This window comes from Ornithodoros turicata, chromosome 6, assembly GCF_037126465.1.
Source record: "Ornithodoros turicata isolate Travis chromosome 6, ASM3712646v1, whole genome shotgun sequence".
NCBI classification, from domain to species: Eukaryota; Metazoa; Arthropoda; class Arachnida; order Ixodida; family Argasidae; genus Ornithodoros; species Ornithodoros turicata.
The window spans coordinates 67,633,117-67,660,994 of record NC_088206.1 but is presented as its reverse complement, the minus strand read 5'-3'; the positions used below and the strand labels follow the sequence as shown (position 1 = coordinate 67,660,994).

At 47.1% G+C, this 27,878-nt stretch overlaps 3 protein-coding genes and 1 long non-coding RNA gene across 7 annotated transcripts in view; 2 read left to right on the top strand and 2 right to left on the bottom strand.

The window, feature by feature from the left end:
- The window catches only part of LOC135397139 (putative epidermal cell surface receptor), a 68,002-nt gene extending 51,376 nt beyond the window's left edge, over positions 1–16,626 (top strand). The window contains exons 10-25 of one of the 2 annotated variants that reach the window (XM_064628505.1): positions 109–349; positions 1,122–1,373; positions 2,172–2,287; positions 2,369–2,597; positions 3,418–3,666; positions 4,469–4,735; positions 5,720–5,962; positions 6,839–7,081; positions 8,123–8,371; positions 10,428–10,742; positions 11,291–11,492; positions 11,875–12,017; positions 12,116–12,326; positions 13,415–13,554; positions 13,712–13,920; positions 15,809–16,626. In XM_064628505.1, coding sequence (XP_064484575.1) covers positions 109–349; positions 1,122–1,373; positions 2,172–2,287; positions 2,369–2,597; positions 3,418–3,666; positions 4,469–4,735; positions 5,720–5,962; positions 6,839–7,081; positions 8,123–8,371; positions 10,428–10,742; positions 11,291–11,492; positions 11,875–12,017; positions 12,116–12,326; positions 13,415–13,554; positions 13,712–13,920; positions 15,809–15,859 — 3,360 coding nt within the window. In that variant the 3' untranslated portion in view covers positions 15,860–16,626. The remainder of the gene's footprint in view (positions 1–108; positions 350–1,121; positions 1,374–2,171; positions 2,288–2,368; positions 2,598–3,417; positions 3,667–4,468; positions 4,736–5,719; positions 5,963–6,838; positions 7,082–8,122; positions 8,372–10,427; positions 10,743–11,290; positions 11,493–11,874; positions 12,018–12,115; positions 12,327–13,414; positions 13,555–13,711; positions 13,921–15,808) is intronic. The other variant, XM_064628506.1, reaches the window with a different exon arrangement.
- Positions 97–10,832, bottom strand: LOC135397140 (uncharacterized). Its single transcript, XR_010423599.1, has 4 exons — positions 10,634–10,832; positions 3,390–3,684; positions 2,510–2,632; positions 97–124 (listed from the first exon to the last, which is right to left on the bottom strand). It is a non-coding gene; the product is annotated as an uncharacterized LOC135397140 (long non-coding RNA).
- A 429-nt stretch (positions 16,627–17,055) lies between the features above and the next one.
- Positions 17,056–27,878, top strand: part of LOC135397135 (sodium/calcium exchanger 1-like) — a 191,441-nt gene continuing 180,618 nt past the window's right edge. The window contains exon 1 of the mRNA XM_064628496.1: positions 17,056–17,327. The gene's annotated coding sequence lies outside the window, so the exon portion shown is untranslated. The remainder of the gene's footprint in view (positions 17,328–27,878) is intronic.
- The window catches only part of LOC135397137 (carbohydrate sulfotransferase 4-like), a 39,434-nt gene continuing 36,269 nt past the window's right edge, over positions 24,714–27,878 (bottom strand). For all 3 annotated transcript variants that reach the window (XM_064628500.1, XM_064628501.1, XM_064628503.1), the window contains exons 4-7: positions 26,904–27,228; positions 26,412–26,548; positions 26,113–26,349; positions 24,714–25,147 (exon numbers count right to left, since the gene is read on the bottom strand). In XM_064628500.1, coding sequence (XP_064484570.1) covers positions 24,901–25,147; positions 26,113–26,349; positions 26,412–26,548; positions 26,904–27,228 — 946 coding nt within the window. In that variant the 3' untranslated portion in view covers positions 24,714–24,900. The remainder of the gene's footprint in view (positions 25,148–26,112; positions 26,350–26,411; positions 26,549–26,903; positions 27,229–27,878) is intronic.

Sequence of the window (27,878 nt, the reverse complement as noted above, 5' to 3'; positions counted from 1 at the left end):
GCGCACAAGAAGAAGTATTAAATGATAAATCATATTACCGAAACATTCGACTTAGCAAGAAAACTCGCGGTCTCGTATCCAACCTCGTCTTGTGTGGCCACTTTTCAGGTGACGACGACAGTTCCTGTGGGGAATACGACTCTTGTCGACGATGACATGGCGACCACAATAGTCTATCGTCAAGAAACGGTAACTGAGAAAATGCTTGTGGACACCGGCATGACTACCATTGTGAACGTGCTGGAAGGCACAGAAAGCCCCCTTGATAATTCGGCCGAAGAACAGTCTACGAACAACGTCACGGTCGCAGGAAACAACATTACAGACACGGGAGCGCCTCGTATTATTGGTGAGTAGCTCCTTATGGCTGCGTGCTGTTCTGCGTACTAATCAACTGTCACATTATCCTTTCATTACATTAACCGATACATCGTATTAACGGTAAACATATATAACGGTAAACGTCAGACATCACAGGTGTCATGCAGTGAACAATAAGACCCCTTGCAAAAAATATGGAGGTTGCTGCGCTATTTACCTGTGTGTTTTCCGCGTATTAATCACGATACCGAATTACCGCGCTATCATGTGCCGTATTGCTGACCACGACATGCTATAAAGTAGCTCAAGTGTGGCTCAATGAACTTATGAGAGGAATGCGCTAGGATAACTACTCATCGCATTATCAAAAAATCGTATTAGCTGTAATGCATTGAAAACAGTTGAAACATTGAAAACCCTGTCTGTCTGCTACAATATTGAGAAATCATGTTGTCCTTTTGCTACACCAAGTGCAACGCAGCCTTCGAAACGTATTAGCCAGCGATTTCGTTCGACCCATGTGGCAAAACGAGGTTTGATGCTGTGTGAAAGTTGAGGAGTACCGGATACTGCATCAGTTTCACCGTAATGCCTCGAACTCAATGCGTTGCATAGCAAACCTGTCACGTATACAATTCAAGTGTCATACCATTATGATGTTTTTCAAGTGACCGTATTACCGTGATACATTAATGTCAATATGAAGCATTTGCCTGTACCACGTGGTTGGTCGCGCTAGTTGCAGTATTGCATGCTGACCCAGTAATATATTGTTTCCTGATTTTTCTTCGTGCATACAGGCAAGCCCCATAGATCGGATGGCTGCGAATTCGGAGGCAAAGTTTACGGTGCCGGTGAACAGTTTTTTGATGGCTGCGAGTCAAAATGCACGTGCAGCGGCAAAGGCCATTTGTCTTGCGTCCCGAGATGCAGTCTGATGAATGCTGCGCCTGGGGACACCTGCAAGGAAGTAGCTGATCCGAACGATTCTTGCTGCAAACTGCTCGTCTGTTCGCCACCTGGTGACACCATCGCTGCCTCGGGGGTGGAAGGTTCGTATACCATTGCAGTACAGTGTCCGACACTGCAGAAAATGCTAAATGGTCTAGAAGCTCCACGTTAACGACAGAGTCGTTCTTTTCCCCACAAATTTGCATTCATCACGGAAAAAGTATCAGCTTTGATGACGTGAAAAGCTTTGGTGCTGTAGCCCTTGGAAAATACTCCATGATCCAGAAGCTCACATCGCATTAACGACAATGTTGAATTAACGCAAAAATCGCATTAACCAGGTGGAACGTACCATATAGAATGGCATGGAAAACACGGTATTACTTTTGCGTTGACATTGGGATTGTCCATACCCGTGGGGGACGAGAGGCTTTGTTTCAGCTAATTTGAACCACGGCTTCGAACGGACAATTAACACCAGTGGCAGGAATTTGTTGTTGTTTTTTTTAGCTTGCCGAGCGCATGTACACAAATGGGGCACGCTGATTATGAACTTGCGTTCATGATTGCAGCGATATGAATAAGAAAATATTGTGTTTACTCTATTGAAAGCGCCGAATTAACGGTACAACCGAATCATCCACATTGAGCAACCGCGTTGAATATCCTGTCCTGTTGTGCTGATAGTGCAATATTCGACATCTTCAGAGCACAGTTAGTGTAGTGGCTAATTAACACTAAACAGAAGGCATGAAAAAACTGAATACTCCTTACCGACGCGATGCGACTTGCCTAGCGCTATATATGATACACTTTGACGTGTTCATCATTGGCTTTGTCTTGAGTCGTTAATGGGTGCGAGGACACCATTGAAATAACAACGCACGTCTTGACTACAGGCCTCAAGCTGCTGCTTGATTCGGCCGAAGCTGAGAACGGTACCACCGTCAGAATTCGTTGGACTATGGCGGACGCTGACAAAACGACACACGATTCCTCTGACACCATGGTACAGGTACGCATGATAACACCAATCTGCACACTACAGCTGCGTGCTTACAAAACCGTCTCACAAAATATGCTCTCATGGCTTAAGGTGTGGTACGCCGAGGCGAGAGATGGCAATGGCGGCATCCAATGGATGAAGCAGAAATACAAGTTGAGCGACATGCGCACCGTACATTCATCAACTTACGAAATGCTCCTTGGAAACCTGAGACCCGAAACCGACTATTACCTCAAGGTTGTGCGGCCGCCTCGAGAAGACGGCGATTCTGAATCTGGAACTTCCAGCAACACCGTGAAAGTCAGGACCTTTGCGTCAGGTACGGGCGACGTTGTTTTCTTGCGTTGCAATGCACTTTGAAAGGACAGTACGTTTCACTCATCATTTGAGTATAGTTGTCAATGCGTATAACCACACTAACCTTCGCATTAACGAATGAATCGCATTAACTTGTTAGTCGCATTAACTTATCAGGACATCTGCCATTGTCGCATTGACACCATATCACCTGCTCGTACCAGATAAGCGCAATCATCCACCTGCCTCGTATTAACAAGACGACGCCGTGTCACCTGCAACCAGTATTGCATTGTTCCGAATGCATTTACAACGTACAGGGGACCTTCTTCACAACGCTTCTCCGCATGCTCTGTGAACGTTACGGCGCCGGCTGCAGGGTGCCTCGATACTTGTGCTACTTGCGCCCTCTTTGCAAAGAGGGCGCAAGTATCGAGGCACCCTAGCCGGCTGCGCCCTGGTACGTGCAGATCTTGTTTGGCTTGACAGTCGTTAGGATACGACGCGAGTGTGAAAAAGGTCCATTATACAAGAATTGTTATAAATTGCTGTCATATAGGCACAAATTACCATAACATCGTATTGTCACAAAGCATCGCCATTATTACAAGGTGCCGTTATGTTAATACGGTACTATGCATGCGGTACTTCAGGTTAATGCGAGGAATCGCAGCGTCCCTCGCATAGCCACGTTCTCAACATCGTAACGTTTTCACTTCAGTGACGCAAGACACTACAATACTACAGTGATTCAAATGACGTCATATCAACGTATTAACAGCACACACCTTCTTACTAGTAGAATTATACGTACTACTTTAATTTTTGTTTCTTCCGGACAGTGGTGAAGACGTCGTTCAAAGGCTGCGTCCACCGCAACCGCACATACGAAGCCGGAGAAGTTTTCTACGACGGCTGTGACCACAAGTGTGTCTGCCACGAAGAAGGACTCATCGAATGCCAGGACAGGTGCGAAGTGTACATCGACACGGTCGGCTTCGAGGACTGCCATTGGGGGCCAGCTCCTGGCGAACCTTGTTGCATGGTTCCCTTCTGCGACGGCAAGCCACCCGTACCTCGGAAATCGAATGGTAAGCGTCTACAAGAATCTAGGGTTAGATGAAACGCATGTGTCATGCTGATAACAATGGACAGCCTAACTTGGTTATCTTCAAAGTATAAGGTAGACAACTACATTGGAAGATTTAGGTAATTTCTCTCGACACATAAAAGAGGGCATTTTCATCAGGTATGCTGCCAGTCCTGACCGCGTCTGGACTAAAATCTCCATTCGTTTCTTACATCTAATGCAATCCAATCTAATCTCGCGCTGCGGCGTCCAATGAAGATGCTTGTTGGGCTCGTACGAGCTTCCATTGGGTCGCTCCAACCTACTCTGGCTTCATTCTCTTGTCAGACTGCTTGCGCCGAAGACATTCGACTTGCGACGTTTCGGTTTGGCTGAAGGAATCCCCGGATGAGGCCCCGTAATCCGTTCATATAATATTGAAGAATTTTAAATGAGCTCATTGAGCGAGTATCGCTGCACTATAGCGACCACGGCAAATAGGGGAATAGTAGAAAACTCAAGAATCCGGTGAACTCGGATTGAAGCAGAAGCCCCAGGCACGAAGCTGTCGATATTTCGAACGGAGTCGGCTAACAAATATAGGCCGCTCCAGACTTTAGGCGTCTTCTTCAGTCAAAGCAAATAGTTGGTTTGTTATCAACCAGAGAGTGGTGAGGGGAGGGTACCGGAGGGACGTGCGTCGGATCCCGTGAGGGTTGTCCGTTATGGACAGCTCTGCTCTTTAACCCTCTTTAACCCTCTCTGCATTTAACCCTCTTGCTCCCTGTCGTGTTTGTACTGAAATGGCGACTTCCTTTGAACAGAGACACCACGACCTCAGACGTGCCTGGATGATTCTGGAAAGACGCATCCCGTAGGAGACACGTGGGAGTACGGACAAGGCTGCACCCGTCGTGTCTGCACGTGCGTGATGCTCGCCAATGGAACTGCCACCTCAGAATGTGTCGGGGGCTGCCCACCCCTGTCTGAACTCCTGCCTGTACCTAGCAGCGAGTGTCCACAGCCCATTGTTGTGAAGCCGGACGATCCCTGCGTCTGTCCCTACATCATGTGCAATGGAGCTCGAAGTGGTAAGGGTGAGCCTCTGTAGACGGTTTCGAATTGCGCGAGTGGATGCCCTACTATATAAGACTCCAGATAGGATTTTAATGAACATTTAGTTGTGATTGAGTGTCCGAGCCGCATGCTCTTCATGTGGTAGGTAGTTAACAAAGATAACAGAACTGCTCCATCTTGGGCATTCTGGCAATCGCGTCTAGATGCTATAGCTTCACAGGCCATCTTCGGATCGTGATCTCCGGACGTGCGCACTCGTTCCGACGCCATTGTAACATCTTCTCTCTCATTGTCTCTCGACAACTGTTACTGACGGACCTACACGGCTGTAGACGCTGGTGGGCCCTACAAAGCTACGGCTTTAAAAAATTAATGGAGTTACATGCAGCCAGAAACAGGTGGCTAACAGCAAAAAGAACGAATAACGTCAGCCAAAGGCCCTCCCCTTTCTAATGTAGCAGGCACGTCCTTATAGCAAAATCGCATTGTGGTACGGCCCGCGTTGCTGTGCTCTGCTGGTCTACTTCAGTCACATGGTTCAACCTCATGACTTTGCACGAGAGACCTAGTGTTTCCACGAAGTTCGAATTCCGTTTCAGTAACCGTGTATTCACACGAGCGACATCCTCACGGAATATTCTAGTGGAAGAGAAAGCGAAAACACTGCTGACAGAGCCGAAGTTTCGTCCCGTATTATATTGAGCATTCACACGGTGCGGAATATCGGGAGTGGCGTACTGCGCATTTAGCAGACGACACTTAGCAGACGACACCGCCAGCGTGTTTTCCTGTCGTCTGCTACGGAATCAGTATACATGAAGACACGATGTTGAGCCCTCGTGCTCACGTGACAACAGAAAGCTATGGCGCTTTTCGCATCTTCCGCTTCTGGGGGAATGTCGCTCGTGTGAATACACGGTAACTCTCCAAACCAGAACATGGCGCTCGTAACACCAGGACATACGACGTGTAAGCTTTCACCCCCGTCACTCTTTCAGCCGCCGTTGACGCAGCTCCTCCCATGTGCAAGTACGACGGACGCTTCTACAACGTCAACGAAGAGTTCTACAACGGGTGCGTGGAAGTGTGCCACTGTGGCAGCAACCTGCGTGTCAACTGCGCCCTCATCGAGTGCCCTCACCACTTCAATCACCATCTGAGTGAATGCCTCGAATGGGACATTGACCCCACACACGAACCCGAGCCTCCCAACTGCTGTCCGCCTACGAAATGCAAGAAAGGTAGTACGTCAATCGTGTACACTAGCAGAATCTACCCTAGAGTCTGTCGCATTATAATTAGGGACTGACTTTTTCGCGTTAAACCCGATTTCTGCCCGAATTCCATTCACTATGAGATCCTGAAGTGACGTTTCCACTGAAGACGAACAAAGGTCGCCATGCGTAACACATCAATGGGTCACTTACGTTCCCAGAAATACACCCATGTGTGTCAGCATTGTCTATGCTTTAGGGGATAAGCGCTGGTAGGTCACCCACACACAAAAAAAAAAAAAAAATAGGAAAAGACTTAATAGAGAAGAGAGGAGAAACAAAAGCACCTGATAAAACCAAAAGGCACAATTATCGCCCGATTTCTCCCCGAATTACAGATTTAAAAACAGCGCCCCATCCCCCCCCCCCCCCCGAACCGGAGGAAGGCATTTAACCCGAAAAAGTCACCCCTAATTATAATCCATCACTTTGTACTAGTCATGCATGAAATGTCGCATATGAGAAATTTTGCGACATATATGGAATTAGTGAATATTATTATACATATATATATTATGTTATATGTATGTTATTATATCTTATCGAATTATAATAGAATATTAGAGTGTAGAGTATGTTTTTTTGTTTTTTTTTCGAACCGTTCAACCCAGAATATTAGTACCGTTGCTGGTTTCCATGTGGAACATGCACCAATTACCTTTACTTTACCAATACTTATACCGAGTGCCTTAGTTTGCGCGGCACAACATTGTTACTATTGAACAACATCCCCAGTCGACTACTCCGTATTTTAGAAGGCTAGAATACTGCGAAAACCATATACTATAAGAAATGCTTCCAGATTTGGCACTCAGGAACGAATATTTCCATGGCTTCCAACAGATGGAGCCTGCCTCTTCAACGGCATTAAGTTCCGCAACTTCCAACTCATTCCGCAACACATGGTGGACTGCGGCAAGCGTTGCGTCTGTGTGAACGGCAATGTGTCTTGCGAGAACCGTTGCCCGCCACTCAACAGCTCTCCACCGCCAACGTTGCCTTGCCATCCTTCTCAAGCCTACAGGGGCCATTTGCCAGGGGATGAATGCTGTACACATTGGATGTGCCGGGAACCCGAGAAGCCTGGTAAGATATTTTACTCCTTGAAGGCACAAAGATGTCGTGTTTTATTCTGGAAGTGTTCTTTTTTCTTTTTTTTAAAGAGAAGCTGGAAAACTACTTTGGTAGCTGGGGTTTTCAGGATCGTGTCGACGCATGGCTCAGGCATAATATTCGTTCTCTCTTAACCTTGCAATGCGGGTAAAGAATGATACTAACAATATAATGCACATATAATGTGTATCCTAAATATCCCAGGCAGTTTTGCTAAAAAGCTCGTAATGAATGCATTATTTTCGAGCATTTTTCTTGCTGCTCCAACGTTGACTAAACTTGCACTAAACATACGTATGTGCGGATGGTGGAAGGCTTAATTCTGAAAATAATTACAGTGGCGCTAGTTCATACAATGAAATAGTTATCTCGTGTTCCTGTCCGGGCGATTTACTATCGAATTCAGCTAGGAGGCAAATCATGCTCTTCGCAGCAGAAAAGGTTCGTGGGCAATTGCGCATTCGGTAGTACTTGCACTTCTTGGTTTCTTCAAGCTAGCGTTCTTTCAAGGCAAAATGCGCAAAAACTAGGCAGAGCAGTTACTCGATGCTTGGATTTCGAAAAATCTAGATACGTGGTTAACTGTGGTTAATTAGACCTACGATAATGCGATTAATGGCTAATTCGTCTGTGCTATTGATGCCCAATTTAAACTACGACAATGCGGTCGATGGCTAAATGATATGAAGATAATGCGATGAGTGGCTCATTCGATTTTGCGATGGTGTGATTACCCTATTTCAACTACTACAACAATGTGGCTCATGGCTAATTTGATTTTGCAATAATGCGATAATTGACTACTTCTATTTTGATATAATGATAATGGAAAACTGTATTTCGTGATAATATGATCAATAGCAAATTTAAATTAGAACAAATTATAATGCTGCTGCTCTGATTTCATGAGAAATTCGGAACATAAAAAAACGATTTTCGAAAATATATACCTTCCACCATCTCGCGTTGTCAGCCTAAACGATGCCTAAACTCGGGACCGTCATCCCCGTGCAGTGCACTGCGTCTTCCAAGGGAAGCGCTACAAGGTGCATGAGCAGTGGGAGGCGTCCAAGGGCCCTCAACGGCGCCTCTGCTCATGCAAACTGCTCCCAACGGGAGAGCCCGAAGTGGAATGCTCGGGCGGCTGTCCGCCTATTCCTGACCGCTTCCAAAAGCCCAACCCTCAGTGCCCGCGACCGGTGTTGGTCACTCCGAACGACCCTTCTGTGTGTCCCTACATTGTGTGTAGCCACACGCCGTCAGGTAACTATGTTCAGGTTGACATCTTTAGAATAACCTTTTCCGGAACTAATCATTATCAAGATCATCACCTTCTATGAGACGACAATGAAAAAATAGGTGGAATCCTACACTCTAAGAAAAAAAGGAGTACTTTTACTCCTTTTGGGGAGTAATTGCATTGCCACAAAAAATAGTCCCTTTCGGGAGTAAATGCACGGGAGTAAATGAATGTCACAGAGTGAAGACCGCATTTCACGCGCTGTTGTAAGAGTCCCAGGTACATAATTGGTGCGCATGCATGAAGATACTTTGAAGCAAACCGTCAACCGTGATATATCGAGTCATATAAAATCTTGCCCCATACTAGGGCACAATTTGCGAAGAAAGATGCGCTAACTGTTTCTTACTCTGTGTGGCTGGAAAATTGCTACGTTGTGTGCGTTATACAGCCTTATGTCGTTCAAATTGACCAAGCGCACATATTTACGTAGACTTTTGCATTCAGGAGACCATTCGCGAAGTTTAGTGACAATTTTCAGTCCTGGGGAGCAAACGTCGGGACTAAATGTTGGGTTGGGGGACTAAAATGGGGAGTAATTGCAAACTAGGGGAGTAGAAGCTGCAATTACTCCCCATTTTACTCCTTTTTTTCTTAGAGTGTATAGGCGTTAGTACCAGGCACTTTCCCGGAATTCATGTGGGTACCTATGTGTGCCAGATAAGATACCATACGGGAAGGCAAGATGATGGACAAAGTCCATACTAAGATGGACTGAGCTATGGGCACAACGGAAAAACGACACAACACGAACACTTTTGCTGGTTTCGGCCTTCGTGTCGTGTAGTCTTTTTTTCTTCTTCATATTGTGATATGATAGGAAAGGTTAGCCAGACCACGATCGGCTTGGTATTCCTTAAAAAAGTGCCTATGGTTCAGGCTATCTTAGTCTGGGCTTTGTGTGCCAGTTCATAAATGTGGTCAGTAACAGGCTTTTTGGATGGGAGCCTAAATCTTGTTAACTGTCTCGAGCTATATGTAATGAATATGTATCATACAAGGGGTCCCCCGGCGTGCATGTCGTGCCGACAATCCTGAGATTGAACAGTAGTCAATGATTAGTGCAGGCTTAGCACGCTTACTACACCCTCCGAACTCATCCACCTGACCATAATTTGTAATGTCTTTAAGTGGGGGAACTACCCAAAGAGGAACACCTCTTCACATGAACAGCAACTGCATTTCGCATGTCCGCCTAACATACTTGTGACACATATAGAAATAACGCTTTGCAAAAATGCAACACAAGTCACGTTGACTTAGGTTACATACATTAGTTGAGATCTTGAAGACTGGGACGTTTAAAGGGACTATGAAATTTCCCGAACCCCCATACTTTTTTTCGATGGAAACTGTTCTTCCCGCAGAGAACCTAATATGCCACAAATTTTTCCGGACGAAATCGCTCCACTCTGCGAGGAGCGCGCGCTGGAAATGTCTCTTCCGCGTTCCTCCTCTCCCGCGCATATTTCCCTGCCGATGGTGTAACTGTGCGGACCGCTCTTCGGTTCCCCGTTACGTCACCGGTGTTGCACAATGGCAAGTAATGCCGCGAGCTCGCGCTGTGGCTGCCGCCACTGCCGAAATCTGCCGATCGCGCGAAAGCTGCTGTCATGGAGATTTCCACTCCCGATGAACGCATACGCGGGATCCTACGGCGCATGGTCCTGGCGGGATTCCTCGGCTCGGCAACACGTCACGATGACGTGTTGCTGAGCCGGCCGTGGTCGCGTCAAGTTACCCGTTGTGTCTCCGCTCGGCATCTCGTCACGGCGCGGCGCCAGCTGTCCTCCCTTCGCCGCTCCGTTTAAATTCGCTCCCGAGAAATCCGCTCGCGCGACGAAAGTAAAATTTCGGTTCTAGACTCAGAAAAATGTCTTCTTTCGAACGAAACGAAGAAAAAAATCGTTTCATAGTCCATTTAATGCAAAGTGGGACCAGAGTTACTCTCGAGCCCACTATCATTCTCTGGGAGGCACCCCGAGCTCTTGTTATACGCTGGTCTCTTTTCCCACGTAGGCAAAGAGTTGCAGAACGTCAGCGTGGTTGCCGTGAACACGACTACGATCCGCGTACGCTTCACTCTCTCCCAAGTCCTGATTGGCTTGGTCGGACACGCGGAGCTCCACTACACGACGGATGCCACCCTGCCTCGGGAGTTCTGGAGCACGCAGAAATTCGCTCGACCGAAGAGACTTTTCGACACGCCCAACATCGAGTATTACCTGTCCGGATTGACCCCCGAAACGACGTACTTCTTCCAGATTAGGATTATCATAGACGAACTCCAGTCTGGACCCGAAAGCGATGTCTACAAGCTCCTCCTGCCTGCTGGTATGTTTCGAAGCGCCTTGTTTTGGTCCAGAGGAACTCGTTACTACAGGTAGTCGATCGGGGCAGACAAAATTATGCTGGCTGTAAGTCCGTCAATGTCCTTTATGTGACCTGCAAACGGCAGGGGATTGTAAGAAAGTGTTCAGAGTGCTGGAACCACATGGACAGTGAAGAAGGAGAGAGAGAAAAAAAGCAGGTTGTCGGGCTCTCTTTCTCTTGCCCTTATGGGTTTCTTTGTTCCCCATGTTCTTGCTTGTCTTTGCAGTTTTGGTGCGAATGTGGCCATGTACATATCCCGTAACCAGTTCGCCCGACTGACCATCAAATGACCTCTACATAACCTTCAAATATTACAAACGAGACGTGGCTGATCATTTGTGGGCACACTGACACTTTAGTTAACTGAGGATCATGTTGGGCGCTTCGAGTGCAAACGTCCCTCTGAAGCACAAGCCATCTATAGAATGCTCAATGCCACTGCTTTATTACATCCTCGTCCGGAGCACAAGACTACATAATCACAGCAGACTGCATGACAACCTTTTCAGAACCTACCACCACAACAACTGTTCCACCTCTCCTGCTCCTGGACATGATGATGGCGGTGAACAGCATTGACCCTCACACAGCCAAGGTGTCCTGGCGACCACTTGATGCACGCGAGAAGAAATACGTGGATGGACTTCAGGTTCGCTACAAACTGGTTGGTCACGACAGTATGCCGTGGAAGACAACGCCTATGATTCACAGGTATGTGACGTCTTCGTTTTGATTTTAAGTTAGCATTGTGGTGGTGGTGGTGGTGATGATGGACACGTAGTCTCGGGGTGTCATCTGATTCAGCTAATCGCCATAGACGATTTCAAACACCGGCTTTATGTGGCTAGAAGTGGCTGCCCATGTGGCTGATGTCAGCTCGTCGCCATAGCTACGGCAGCCGTAGCACAAAAGTGATTGGTAGACGCCTGAATGACTATAAGCCACGTCTTTTAAGAGATCAGGTTTCGTTTGCTTTAAGTGATGGTTTACACTTTTTTTTTTCTGTTTTCTTACATTGGATGTTTCAGCACTTTCACATTTTATTGTCTAAAAGTTGGTTAATTAATTCGGTTGCTACCGTTTCGTTGCGCAGGGACCGCACGTCATACCTTTTACAAGACCTCGAACCCAATGCGTCATACTTGGTTGACATGCAGTTCACGGTACCAGAAGGTCTGCCTACTCACATCGAGTCGGCTCATCACGTTGAGATGAAGACTGCCCATCCACCGAAGGGTATGACCGGCTACTTCCGCAGTAATTCCAGAGGGCTTATTTCCAAGACCAGTGTAGAACGGACATGGGATGAGACTGTGGTATGCTGTCTGTTGCAGATGACTTCGTCTTCGAATTGATCATCAACCTCAAGAAAACGGAACCGTTCTCGGCATCGTTTGTGCTCGAAGGTATTCCGGAGCCCATCGCGAAGTACGTCAATGTCTTCAAGGTGATGTACAAGAGCGATGCAGCCATCGAACAGTCGCAGAACTTCATGGTGCTGAGGGAGCCGAAGCTGGTGCTTGAGAACTTGAAGCCGTCGCAAAGGTTCGCCATTGTTTGTTTATACGCTGCCATTGCGTTTAGGAATGTTCTTCTGTATTCGTTGTCGAACAGCGGATATATCTATCCAGTAGCATTAAACGCGGGACCTGACTCTGTGGCCTGATCCTCACTCCTCCTGATGACACTGAGTAGTTTCTCTTTAATGTGTAATAAACGATGGAAATGGTTTCCCTGCTGCTTCCCGTGGGTTCGATCATGTACGTATCGCTTGATAATTTAGGTTTAATAAGTGACATACGTAGAACCACCAATCTCTCGTTAACGTACAGCAGATACGATCGAACCTTAGGGTCACGTTGTATCACCCCGGTGATCTCCGTATTAACGTAACGCTCTTGTTGTACACACAGTATACAGCTGTACTGTGTTCGACACGGATGTCTGAAATCTCCAGCCCATGGCGGAGCGGTCCCCTAGCGGCGGTGTCGCGCACAATGGAACCGCACCACTTCTGTTTTGGAGGGGAGGCCGTGCTCAAAGGTCAACTGTGTAGGGAGTAGGGAGCCTACATACGCAGAGTCGCATATGTTGGCTCCCTATCAACACTGCGCGATGCATCGCCACCTGTCGGGAGCGATAATCATCGGACACTTGGGCGTCCTTGGCTAGCCATCCCTGCTTAATTGAGCGCGGCCTCCCATCGGGGACGGTATTGGTACAGTTCCTTCGTGCCCGACATCGCCGATAAGGGACCGCTCCACCACTGGCTGGTTGGTTGACAACCGTCAACACACCTTTGCAACAACAACAAATCTTTGCCGACTCGTCTAATGCCTTCGGTAGCAACTCTTCCGAATTTCGAGGATTGTTCCCCAATATCCCCTTCGGTGTCGTGCTACCCAACACGAGAGATGCTCTATATCTCATATTGGCTAACAACACTGTCTCTGTCAAGGGACATATATACAATTCTATCTATCTATCTATATACAATTATCTTACTTGATGACAATGGATCAGAACACAGACTTTGATTGCGTTGACGTGTATTTGGAGCGGTATACGACGAGTATGTGCATCGTTGAGAAGGCGCCTGGTCGGCTCAAGGTTGTGTATTCTCCAAAACGCAGGTATAAAGTCTGGGTTGATGCGTACCTCACCAATGGAAAAACAACATCGTCGAACGTGTTGGAGTTCCACACGAAGCCTGGCCCAGTGACTACGGCGCCACCTACCACTACTACCACCACGGAATCTAACGAGATTGAGGGTACGTTTCCGCAGTTCATTATTACACGGATTAACACTCAGTATAGTTGATACTTCAATTTACTAACACACACACACACACTGTTACTAACACCGCACTTCGTGCTACAACAGATCTGTTGCCAATGAGAAACGACAAAGTAATATTATCTTTTCAGATAGCAAAGCTGTCGCCTTCCATAGTACGGAAGACAAGAGGACTACCGAAACGTACTACATTGCCCTAATAATCGTCGCCATTCTGGCCGTTGTGGCATGCCTTGCATTTGCCATAGCACTGGTGATGCTGCTGAAAAGACAGTCAACGGCTAAGGCTCCCATTACGAGAAATCCGTCAGAGTCAGCTTACGACAATCCTACTTACAAGGTGAGCGAAACGTCACGAACGTTTAATTGGCTACGGCCGCGGTGTAGAAAGAGGTAGGTTTCGCGGGATAAGACCCACTGAAAACGTACCTTTGATAATGCACTTGGGAGAGGGAGACGATAGTGAAATCATCCTCCCCTATGTAAAGTGCCCATAGAACCGCTCCCGAAATAGTTTTCCGGCTACGCCATTGTCTACGGTAGTCCATGGCTTAAAGGGACTATGTGTCTGAGATTTTCCCGGTTTGTTTTCGTGACGAATGGAACAGTTCCCCCCTCCTCCCACGAAGTCGGCACAGGACACATACAAACCCCTATCATTCCTGCTGTCCACTCCATCTGTTCACATCTGTGCGCCACTCATAAGCAGTTGTTTCGCGTCGCTGACGTGGAATAAAAAAAAAAAGGACTATGATATTTTCCGAATACCCCATCAAATGTCTACTGTTTCTGATGAGAATTCGAAGACCGGAATTTTTTCTCGATTAAAGTGGGCCGTTTTTTAACCACGCGCGGTTGAAATCGTCCTCTGGATCTCTCCTCCACGTTCCTTCTTCCTCTCGCGTCCCTCCTCTCTCACTTTGACTACTGCGCGCGTGGTCCTGGGGACTTGCTTACGTCACTTTGCACACGGCTCGCATAAAGGAGCGTCTGCACTCATGGGCGTTCCATTCGGTGAGCGGTGACGTCGTCGATGACGTTGTCGGGCACAACGGTGACATGGTCAAGTTCCACCCCACGGCACTCCTACCGCAGCTCGCCGTGGCGCTTCGCTAGGTGTATGAGCTTCGGGTAACTTCGCATAGTATCGTATAACCTCGGTACGGTTCGTTTGTCTAACGTGAAACTTCGGTTGTGTGCTCACGAATATCACTTCCGTCAAAAACAAAGGAGAAAAAAAAAGTTTGTTGTTTGACGCATGGTGTTGTCGAGTGTCTGACGTCTCGAGTGGATGGACGCTAGCCGTCTTCTGGCAGATGATTTACGATACGGCAGTGCGTTAACGCTGGTCAAGAGTCCGACGGAGCGGTGCGTAACGACGCGTATGCCACCGCGGCGCACCGTGGGCCGCCGCCGGTGAATTCATAGTTCGACGACACTCGGCGAAGCGCAGCAGGCGGCAACGCGCGACTACGTCAGCCGCCGTCGGGGGAGTTGAGCAATGCTCTACATCTGATGGTGGCCAGCGAGCTGTGCACGGCGTGGGCTCCGGCGGGCTCGCATTTCCTAACATGACGTCGGCTATTGAGCTTTTGATCGAAGCTGTTAAGAAACACCTGTGCCTATATAATAGGCTACGGATGGACTATAGAGACGAGCAAAAGAATGAGAACAGCTGAGAAGACGTGCGATTTTCTTCTTCAATTCAGTGCCCAGGTTTGGGGGTACCAACCGTATTACAATAGTACAAACAAAACAGTCCCAACGATGGGAACATGGATTGTCTTTAATCGGACTCCAACACGCGGGTACAGTTGCCAGATATGAGTGCATTCCCGCTACGAAATGTGAAAATCTCAGACTATGATCCCGGTAGGACGAGGAAGCGTGTCCTAGCGAACGCTAGCCGTCGGAGCGGAATGCGGGCGGTGACGTGCGAAGGCTACGTCGGACTCTAAACCAGCCAGAGCAATAGTAAGAACGGTTACAGCGAACGACCACACATATCGAACTTTTATGTAACGAACTCCTGTTATAACGATGGAATAAACGCTTTCATCGTAAATTTGTTCCGTGAGCCTCTACTGTTCCTTGCGCTTTCCATTAACATACTATAAAAATGCCTTTCTTCACCTCTTAGTAGTGAATAATTGAGTGTGAATAAAATTTTATGTTACGTTTTAGTTATTTGGACCCTGTAACACATGCCCTATCTGTTACTTTTGCAGACATACGACGGGGAGAAGCCGGAGGAGAAAAACGGCAACGTGCAAGCGTGATAGCGACTCTAGGCCTATATTGTAATATAGTGTTAGTATAAATAATGTTCATACAGTGTTCCTGCACATACCTTGTAAATACATACTTAAAAACTGAACGGATGGATGCGTGAACACGAATGAGGTTTGAGCTAAATTTCCTTTCTTGCTGCGTGATTGTGCTGGAGATTGTGAAGGTATGCGTGCCATGTTTTCCTTTTTTTTTTCATCTGGAGTGTACTTAAGTGATACGAATAACTTATTATGACGATGACGTAGTCAAGTTGTCGCATTTCTGACTTTGTTGTCGTAAAGGGACTCTCTCTCTCTCTCTGTTGGAGAAGACGTCACATTCTATAGGACACTTAAATAATATGCAGTGTGTGTAAAAGCTTTTCTGTTATTTCATATATTTGACGCTCAGAGCAAAAGAAATATGAAGTCACACGTGCAGCTAATAACGATATGGAACGTCAGTGATTGACAATGGTGCCTTGATGGTTATGTATATTTCTATTTCTTGCCAGTTTGTTTTATAATACTAGCACTGTTAGGACAACCTTAGGTTGATAACAGAACTAATAGGTAGTCGCAGTTGACTATAAAAAGACGTCACAAGTTGCTAGTTTTGATGTGACACTTTTCCGTGTCGAACTGAAGTGATTGTTTAAAGATAGTGTGAACGTGTTTAGGGATTCTTAAACGTCATGTCGAGAGATGCCAAAATTATTTTCTGGTGTATATGTAGTTTGTGTATTTTTGTATAAAATAAATTTCTATGAAGCTTTTGTACATGGTGCTACCTCTTTGCTCAGTGGAGATCAGAAGACCCACGTTCAATTCCTGGCTTCAGCAACTCTTTCCCCTGAGTTGTTTGAATTCGCTAATTTCTGGGCGTAACATATAAACATATAAAAGAATATAAAACGTCCATAAGTAATAAAGAATAATGTAATTTGAAAGTTGTGCGCAAACCGAAAACGAAACTGTAGTGTAAAACTGACCACGCTAGTTGTATCGTCTCCTCTTTTTCCAGTAGCAAACACATAATCTTTAAACGGGTAAAGTACATAGATATCCCTACGCGAAAAACCAAAACCAGTTTTAACGCTTGCAGTGTGGAATATCCTCTCACAAAACTCACCTAGCTTCGTCCGCGTCGTCTGCGTTGAACGTAGTAAGCACTGCCTCCCACAGGGGGCACTACTGTCGTTATCGCCGCTCTCAGCTGTTCTGCAATCAAAATTTCGGCGCGGTTCCCAAAATGTCTTTGAAAATGACAGTTCTTTGTCTTTCTACCTGTTTAGTGACTATATACTGTACATTGCAACGTGTTTGTGACGTGTGTTCCTTGCCAGTGTTCAACGTTCATCGTGTTTAATGTGACAGCGTCATGTCAACAAGGGGCTTAACGTGCAGTGATGTGTTTTAAACGAGGCTTAACGTTCAATGGTGTGACTGTAAACACGGGGCTCGACACGACATACCGGTAAGTGACTTCACGTTTTATAAGCTGAGTTGGTTTGAAGGACATATACCCGCGCTCCCCGCGTGGCTGTTGGTTAGCGGTGCTTCGGTTGTTGTTCGTCAAATGCAGATGCATGCATCAGATACGTTGCATATACACGAATAGGACTATGACGCAAATAAGTATCGTGAATGCAAACTATTGAATCTGCAAGGGGTGTTCAGATAGCAGTCATCAAATGTAATAGTTATTGCGAGTATATATCCTGACTTACCAAACAGAGCCCTGCTGTTGTACGGCCTGAAGAACGTTAAACGCGAGGTGCTTATATTTCAGTGCACCTTATATAATCCCTACGCGAGCAAAATAATCATAACAGTGAATTTTATTGCATCACACGTTATCGCCTCCGCGCACGTAAGGTATAGCGTAGTGGTTCCACGCAATGCGCGAAGCTCTCTTTATTGTTTGCGTGTGTAGCAGAACCACCAACGCTATCCCTTACGTACGCAAAGGCGATAGCGTACAATGCACTAAAACTCTCATCACTAAAACTCATGAGCACTCATGGTAACAGAGAGTTTTGTGCTGCGTACTCAGAGAATAGCGAGGGCACGCTCGGACTCCGCATGCGCTTAACGTTGAGTTGCGTTTAGAACGCGCACAGAGTTGAGCACGCTCTACTTCCTTGCGTGCGAAACACCTGAAGCTCTCTAGAAGATGTCTGGTGGTGGTAGTAAGTCGTAGATGAGGAAGCAGAGTGAGGTCTGCCTACACTTGAGAAGTTATCCTGTCCCCAATTATCCTGTTTGCTACCTGTATTCCTGTTTTTTTTTTAATATGGATTTGTATATACCATCAAGTTTTCATAAAAAAACATAATCAAAAGCTTTAGGGACAGAACCCCCGTGATGGATTTCATCTTTTTATCTCTCGGATTGGTGGTATCGGCCCAAGAGCGTGGGGAAGTGGGGCAACGGGGGCAGGCTGCGTCTTTCATGCCTGAGATCGTGCAGAGCGTAGCTGTCCTGTAAGAAAGATTATTATTATTATTTTTGTTTTTTTCAGGATATGCACTTGTTCACTTGCGTAAACTTTTCGAACTGCAGGTAAAATTTCTTTCACGTACGAAGGATAATCGATTACTTTGCATGAACTTATATTATCCGGTACCTTGACTACCCCGTGGCACAACTAACACTTGTTCACACAGAGATAAAGAGTAGTCATTTTCTAATTAACTAATTAACCGAATGCTGTAAATGGAAGAAGCTGTTTGCCACATCCCGAGTTATTCCGCGTTGCATATAGCGTGTGCCGTTTTATTACGCCCCATTGGCCCCATTACGCCCCTTTCATCCCCTTACGCCCCTTTAGAATTTTTGGTAATTGTGCAAGACGCGTTTAAATGCAGTAGCTTTGTAGGGTCACCCTTGGCGATAAATGTTTTTCCGAAACTCTGACTGTTGTTGCGCCACAAAACATCAAATTGATCAGACTCAATTTGGAACTCTACTAAATATTTTATTGAAAGTATTTAAACATTTAGTGAAATCATTTGTTTTTCTTTGCGCTGTTACTGTGGTGGTTACACATTTCAACGCGCTGCAAACATACTCTGGCGACCACGTGGTGATGGCACGTGACCCTATAAAGCCACTGACGGACTTACACGGCGGCTGACCTTAGAAAGCTGTCGCTTCAATCACAAAAATTGAAAACACTGTGAACTCTGATCCCCCATGATATTGCCGAGGCCGTATCGCGGTGTTGACATATGTTGATACTGAAGACATCGATAGTATATACTCCTGCAAATATTGCAATCGTTTGCACGCGTACCGTGAGACGGGAGTTGTAGCCCCTTTGTCGAGGCTGCGGTGACCTGTATAGTTATTTGCCTGGCCCAGAGCCCAGGGCCGTCGGTGGTGGCGCTGCGGGTGTTTATTTTTAGGGCCGCTGCTGTGTGTCTCGGAATAGCAGGCCTTTGCAAAGTCCCCTTTTGTCTCATTGATTCCAAAGGCTCGTTGCCGCGGTTAGGGCGCTATTTTATTCCGGCACACCCCACCAAATTGCTCGGCTTTATTTCACTGTCGTGTCTTCTCTGTGTCTGGGTGCTCTTCTAAAGCAACGACGGAGCAAATTTGTCGGTGGGTGGTGCGGTAGCAAAAGGCGGCCCTCCACAGTGCCGCGGGGTTACGTGGGATTGCGGAGCATAGGAGAGCTCGCACGCCTCGCTAGCATTGTGATACAGGAAGGGGGCGTACTTTTTGAAGTACACTCTTAAAAACGAACTTCACCACATAGCATGCTCCTAGCCAACCATCACCCCGAATGACAACGTTCTCGCCCCTGAGTTGTTGAAAACGGGAGGAGGAGCCTATTTTGTGTCCATTATGCACGGCACAGAATAGGCTCCGCCTCCCGTTTTCAACAAATTGGGGGCGAGAACGTTGTCATTCGGGATGATGGTTGGCTAGGAGCATGCTATGTGGTGAAGTTCATTTTTAAGAGTGTATGTATGCTTCTAGGTAAGGCGCTACCGCAAACGCAACACAAAACGGGGAGAGACACCTAGACGCAAAGCGCGATGCTACGATGATGTACGAAGTATACGGTGATGGCATGTCCCATTCCGAGACTGGGAGATTACCTGGGATCGAATCCATTGCGTCGTCTGTGCTGTCTGGGTGTTTTCCTCGGACGTTTTAATACAAATGTCGGCACAGTTACCCGCGAAGTCGGCCCAGGGCGCACGATAGTCATCACGTTGCCCGCCTGAGCGAGGCCGACTACAAACAAGCAGCTCTATCACCACCCCCAAAGCGGTACACGTTCAACGACATTTATATACCAGCGTTATACACCATTATGTCTTATTAACAAGCACAAGCTGAGTATTTTAATTGAGTTTCGATGGATCTTACAGAATTCCGCACTCATTACTCTCGGATTTATTCTTCCAATTAATGTCTCGAATCACCGTTACTGTCTATGTCTAATTCTTACGACTTGCCACCTGCTCGTCTAGTGCGTGAGTACTGTTGGTCAACAAATATACAGGCGGGCATGTATCTTACTCTCATGGCGTTTATGTTTTATGGCGTAATGTTTTTTTTAACGCTCTCCTTACATTTTGTGCGCATTGGCAATGTTGCTAGTAATAAATTATGGTATACTACTAGTACTACTGTCCTTGTTGCTTTCCAGTCTTCCTTCTAGTAACTCCACCACGATTCTTTCTCTGTCCTTAGCTTTTTCTTTCTCTCAGAGGTCCAGGCCTGCGATACCTCGTGTGGTGCGGGCCTGGGTCGACTCCCTCGTCTTGCTTCCTTTTCCGAGAGAGTAATGTCCTTGTTGCTCCATATCCTACACCAACGGGATGGCCGTGTGGATAAGAGCTTCCGTTCGTTGGTTCTTGTTCCAAAGGTCGTGCTGGGGAGGTGGCTGGTTCGAATCCTACCACCTGCTGTGCCGTCTCATGTTTTCCCTGGGAATTTTTCCAGAAAAAAGTTCCAGGGAAATAGTTTCCAGAAGAATGTCGGCACAGTTCCACCTGAAATCGACCCAGGACGCACACTAACCCCCTCCACCCCTCCCCTGTCTCCCCTCATTCCTGCTGTCCTCTCTCTATGTGTGCATGTCTGTACGTCGCTCACAGCCGCAGTTGCTTCGCGGCGCTAATACGTAATGAAAGGAAAATGAAGATAAGCTGAATTTCCTGGTGGTCCAAGCTCTGCTGCCCAGTCAGTCGAGGAATTTTCTTAGCAGCCTCCTTCCTCCCCTCCCCCAGCACCGCCCACAAAGGTCTTGCAACACAAAAAACACAAAACGAAAAAGAAAAAACTGTCATAAAACAAACAAATACCGAAAAGCTAGCATACACTCTTATAAAAGAGAACTTCACCGCATAGCACGCAGCTAGGCAACCATAATCCAGAATGACATAGTTCTCTCCCCTGATTTGTTGAAAACGGGAGGCGTACGTCCTTTTGTGACACTTATGCAGAAATATTAATTGTCTCACACACACAAAAAAAAAAGCGTACGCCCCGCGGTTTCTACAAATCAAGAGTGTAGAGGTATCACAATGCACAATTGTTATTCTTCCGTGTGCTATGTGGTGAAGCTTTCTTTTAAGAGTGTAGGTACCGCCCCCCCCCCCTCATTTCCGGAATACCGACACCACCCTCGTGACGGAAATCTCTCGCAAATCCCTGGGTGAGTTCGTTGCTGTACGTCTTCCAGTTGTGTCTTTCTCTCGATTCCCTTTTCGGAGAATTCCTTTCGCACAATAGAGAGTTGTAGTGTATCGTACGCTATCGCCTTTGCGTACGTAGGGGATAGCGTAGTGGTTCTGCGCAGTGCGCGAAGCTCTCTTTATGTTTTGCGCGTGCGCATAACCGCCAACGCTATTCCTTACGTACGCAAAGGCGATAGCGTACGATCCACTAAAACTCACTAATCTCTCCTCCGTTACGCTTCGTTATGTGCTACAGTATGCTACGTGCCGATTGACAACCAAGATCACGCGATAAACTCTTTCGCGTCACCACCACGGGCCCTGCAACCATGGCCCTCAATAACGTACGTGTTCTTCGAAATAGCGTCTCCGCCGGCGGTAGCTACGTGTACGTGATTATGCGAGACGTCCCACGGTTGCCAGTGATGGAGGATGCTTTTTCTGCGCGCTCTTCTCTCAAAGGGGATTGTAAATATTGATAACCCGCCGCCGCAAGCACGGAGGTGAACGAGGCCGTCTCTTTGAAGAGCCAATAACGACTCGGGGAAAAAAAAAAAGAAGCTGTGCAGGGAATAGGGTCGGCGTTAGTTGAGGGATCGCTCCACTTGGTTAACGGTGATCTCCCGGGATTGCATATTGATGAGAGTCATTGACTGCGTTAACCGTAGTACTTGCGTACGAAGTCTGAAAAAAGAAGCTGGATGTAAATGGGGTTATACGTCGGTGGATCGACGTGTTTTGTCTCTCAGACTGCGCGGAGTAAAAGGAGTAGGTTGCAGTTACTCCCTGTTTTACTCCCTCTCACCCTGAAATCTCCCCCGTCTAATCTAAATCCCCAACCAGCTCCCGTGGCACAACGGTTAGGATGATCGCCTTCCACGTCGAGACTAGGGGGGGGGGGGGATGCGGGTTCGAATCCTTTCACCAGCAGCTGTGCTGTCTGAGGTTTTCTCTGGGCTTTCCGACAGACTTTCCGGAAGAATGTCTTCACAGTTCTCCCTGAAGTCGGCCCAGGACGCATACTAACCGCCATGCCCCCCCACACTCCTTCCTGATGTCCTCTCTCCATCTGTTCACGACCGTACGCAGCTCATAGCTACAGTTGCTTCGCGGCGCTAACAAGGACTAAAAAAAAAGCAAAACGCATTCTCGAATACTGCAAATAGTTCCTAAACTTATTCCCATACACTTCCGTAGAGTTCGTCCTAATTGGTTGTGGCAAGTCCTGCATGTATAGTTTCCAGTGGGACTAATATTAGCATTTCTTTTTTCTCGGCGTGCGCGAAGCAATTTATGTGAATTTCCGCACTAACGTTCGGTAGAATGTGGTGCTTTCTGTAGAATACACTGCTCAGGAGAATGTTTTACAGTGCACCTTTCCGTATAATGTGAAATTTACACAACAGAGGTGTGTGCTATAGCACAAGATGTCTACACTCCAAAGGTGTAGAAAAAAAAAAAGAACACTGCGCAGGTGGACAAACGTAACGCAGAGTGTGACAAGCGTGTACTCGATGTCCGATACACTGTAGGACGAAGAGACGACGAGTTGTCGGTAACATTTCCCGGGGTCTGAGGGGACATGAACAAATGAACGAGGCAGCGTTAAACCATAAAGTCGGGACATGCACAGGAAGGACAGAAGGGTTAGAACGCCGGTAGAAGAGAAGCTACGGCGTGCCTTTTCCTCATCACCCCTTTTTCCATCGTACACATATAGACCACTCCCTGCTTGTAAACAAATGACGTCATAGTGTTCGACAGCGCCACCAATTTGGTAGACATGAACTACGCTCGAAGCTAGGGAGCGAACAAGGTCGCGCCCTAAAGCCACGGTCTCGAGGGGATTATACGACGGTCCCTGAAAGGGAGGCGAGACGCGACCCTCGGTCCTACTTTTCTTTAAATACAGGAGGCAGCGAACAATTGCTCATTTGTGGAACCCAGCCCTCCCCCTTCCGATTTGTTTCGCTTTCAGTCTGTCTACCGACGTCATGATGACGTTTCTTGTGTAGAGGTTTATTTGAATGAAACTCCATGGCTCGTTTATGTCTGTCCTACGTGACCTCCTGAGACGAATGTTACCAACCACTAAGACTCGATACGCGGCATCGGAACATTATTTCTCCATCCATTCTTCGCAGCCACTAATGCTGCAGCGCCAATTTACGGGTCGCAGCCATCCATCAAACGCTCGACCACAATGTATGCACTAACTAGATTTCCGTCTGCGGCTTCTTTACGCGAGAAAGCAGGTGCGCAGAGTATGCCTATACCATCACGTACGTCTATACAACGAGAGACGCGGGTACTCGATGAGGAATCTTGGCCAATTCGATTAAATCGCGACGGCGTAGGCAACAGCTGCGGCCAAGACGAACTAGTCGGTCGGTCTGTCGGTCTAAAACAGCTGCAGGTTCGTGACAGACGCGGGCAACGACACACGAAATGCGCAGGTTGCGTTCTTTTGAGCCGAGACAGCTCTCGGTGGGCACGTCTAGTATACCTATAGCCCGTGAAAAATCTCCGTCACAAATCACACGTCACAATATCCCTACAAGGTTAGGTCTGTTTACTAAGGTAGAGAGACGCTGTAGTTGATAAGCCATACTTGTTTTACGCAGCGGTGAGACAAGGACAGGCTCACCTTCCTTGTCTCTCAGCTGCGTAAAACTTAGGCTTAGGTAAAACTTAGGCTTAACTCTGCTGCGAAAAGTTAGGTCTATTCTTTTCGGTTACTAATCACTGTGCGGTCTATTTCATCTGCTACTAAGACCTGTGAAAACAGTGGGTCACAAATCGCCCGTCATACTATCCCCACAAGATTAGGTCTGTCCTTTTCTGTTACTAATCGCAACAGTGCGGTTTATTTCATGTACTAACTGAAACCCATGAAAACGCTCGGTCACAAATCACCCGTCACAATATCCCTACAAGGTTATGTCTGCCGTTTTTCCGTTACTAATCGCAGCTGCGCAATTTATTTCACGTAGCACTGAAACCCGCGAAAACTTTCGGTCACAAATCACCCGTCACAATACAAGGTTAGGTCTGTCCTTTTCTGTTACTTATCGCAGCTGCGCAATTTATTTCGCGTACCACTGAAACCCGCGAAAACTCTCGGTCACAAATCTCCCGTCACAATATCCCTACAATGTTATGTCTGTCTTTTTCTGTTACTAATCGCAACAGTGCGGTTTATTTCATCTACTACTATCTGTGCCGTCCTCAAGTACTCACTGAGTTACATTATTAAGAATACATACTGAAAGTGAACGCGAAAATTAGCTGACTACGTATAATCATATCGAACTTATTAGAGAAGAAGAGAAGAAAAACAAAAACAAGGTCTTAATCCAGAAGCCTTCCATCGTCGTGGTCCTCAAAATCTGGATCCGAACTGGTTGTCAGAGGCATAGGCTCAGTCGCGGCATGAGGTCCCGGATAAATGGGCACTGCCTCGTGCATTTCTTCATTCCTTGAAAACATCTTGTAGCCCACCGCATTAAGAACGTCTGCGCAGGTCTTCTGAATTCTCGACACGCTGGGGAAGGACAGCAGCTTTGTCCAGTGGAAGGGGGACCGCACGGAACGGTGCCTGAAAATAGGTTTCAGAGCCTGTTTACATTTTATGAGTAGGCTAAACAATCGGTGGCACCAAAATCAATCAAGAGCTCGCGGACGGCCAAGACATGCATACGAATGGAGGGCATTGTTGTTCACGACATCTGCAGCTGTCTTGAACCCGAATTGAAGGGAACTGCGAACAGCGGGAACCGCTCCTTAAGAGATGTACAATGTTATGGATGCCAACGAATCGTATGCAGATAATCTATGTGCAACGCAGAAGGCACAACCTTTGAGGACCTGTTCTGTAAATAACATGTCCCAATGACGTAGTCTTGTGGCAATGGTGGCGTGGTACAGTCTGCTCAGGTGCGTCATCAGAAAGTGAAAAATCCAATCCAGTGAAGAAAGATTGAAGCAAACACTGTAAACTTTTTCACACCTTTAAAGGTGTGCGCTATGCACATTCAACCTGGTTGCGTAACATTGCATCTCCAGGATGATATTTTACAAAATTTGGAAAACATTACTAAAGATCAAGTGTCAGTGCAAATCTTGCTCTCATTATGTCTTGGATATCGTAGGTACGAGCTAATGCATATATGCATCGCTATCGATAATCGAGCACGCGCAAGTGTCTACAATACTGTTGAACAATGTTGGGATGTTGCAAGACTGAATTTTTGGAGGGCAGACAACACTCGAGTAAAGAAAATTTGTGCGAAACCGTGCTCCATTATGATGTTACCAAAATTACACCTAAAAAGGCGTGCGCCATGCACGTTGGTACACCTTTAAAGGTGTGAAAACATTTAGAGTGAAGAGACCCGGAGAGTTGGAACAGAGAGAGTCTCTGTTCGAAACATTGGCGGTTCCTTACTCAGTCCCATTTAGGTCCGTCATAGGTCTTCGACCCATTTACGACATAGTTGTTCGGACCTAGCTGCTATATGTCGCATACTGTTCGCCCTACGCTAATGACTAAGCGGCACTTACTGTGAGTGTGACATGCGACCCTTCTTGCTACGAGACCGGAGGTATTTCGCCACAGACTCCGACAGAGGAAGGTTCAGGTCATCGAATAACGCGGGCGTTTCTTTGAAAGGGTGGAGGGCAAGGTCTTCGAAACGTATCCTGAACGTTTTCTGAGGATATCTGCGTTTGAGCCTGTCATACGACTTGATGTCTTCCCGCAAGTGTTCGCAGAGCGTCTTGTAGCGGTAGCATTTGGACCTGTTTGGACGTAGACAGGAATGACTTACAATGCCGAACAACACGAGCCTCAGGCTGCTTACACTTTGCAAGTGGAATGTCTGTAGTTTGAAGCGACGGTTCCTCTTGGGTCTCTGACCACGTGGAGGACCTTAAAGGGTCCAAGGTCTGCATTGGCTTTCACCCAGTGGTGGAGTTGGCTCATGTGCAATCGGAGCACCTGCACGGAGAGTACGACAGATGCGTATCTACAACGCTTTGCACAGTTTAGAGTCACTAAATAAGCTAAGCTTCAGAGTAGCGACACTGAGCCGCCATGTTGTTTCGGATGACCTCCAGCCCCACCTCTATTTTGGCAGTAGAAATAGATGAAGGTGAAGTTCAGCAGTGGAAGAAGACGACACTTCGAAGAGCGCTAAATGGATGGCGCTGGAGGTCATCCGAAACAACATGGCGGCACAGTGTCGCTACTCTGAAGCGTAGCTTATTTAGTGACTCTAGCACAGTTCAACGCAATATGCGCGGTACTGTATGGTAGTCCCTGAAAGTCATCAAGGTACAGAGGAAGCGCTCACCCTCATGACTTGCAGTTTAGCTCTTAGACAGACGCTGTTGACGACTTCAGTTCTGAAACACAGTCGCCATCTTGTGTCGCACAAGGAGCGTAGAAACTTGTTCTTGTTCATGTACGGCACCAGTTGCATGTCGTGCAGCTTATCGAGGGGTGTATGCGTGTTGAAGGCGCAGCGAAACAGCTCCTGTAGCAGACCGCTTCCCGTTTCTTGGAACACGCTGTCGTTGAAACGTGCGGCCTTCCGGCTGATGAGCCGCAAGGGTTCGTCGAAGTAGAATGTTCCAGGGATGGATTCCAGCAGCCGACCGACAAAGCTTGATCCCGACCTGAAGGGCAGAGAGCGCAATGATTGCGCGTCATATCTGTCCTGTCCGTCTTTCCTATAGTCTTTGAGAATCTGACGGAATCTAGACCATTGCAATCCGCGTCCCTCACGATGTATTCTCCCGAAAGCATTGTTTATCTAGGTGTCGCGGAAGTACCGTGAAATTAATTTCTAGTTTGAGTTGAGATGTGTGACGTCATGGCAACATGTGTCTCGCAACATTGCTCCTCCAGGGTCCATTTCCGTTTCATCACCACAGCTGCCGAGAGTCTTGCAACGTGAGGCGGAGAGCGGGGACGGGTGAGCTGCGCGCGTTGTTGCTGGAAGAGAGACGCCAGCGCTGTGGTGACGTCACCTACTCTAGGAGAATCCGAAACTATGGAGTTTTGAGGGTCATTTGGAAAGTTCCTGGAAGCGCGTATAATGTTCACCAAGCTCATGATGTTCATTTGTAAAACTAGAGGGAGAGTACCAACACACGACTGTGTTCGTCCTGTACCCCATTGCCCACACTCATGGACTTTTCACATTATACAGTTTGCCCACCAGCTGATGTGCATCTATGCCATAGGCTCAGTTCACCGTATTCTGTGGTGACATTTGTCTCGAGACTTCCGACTCCCACTCCAACTCGTCTGGTAATTAGTCAAG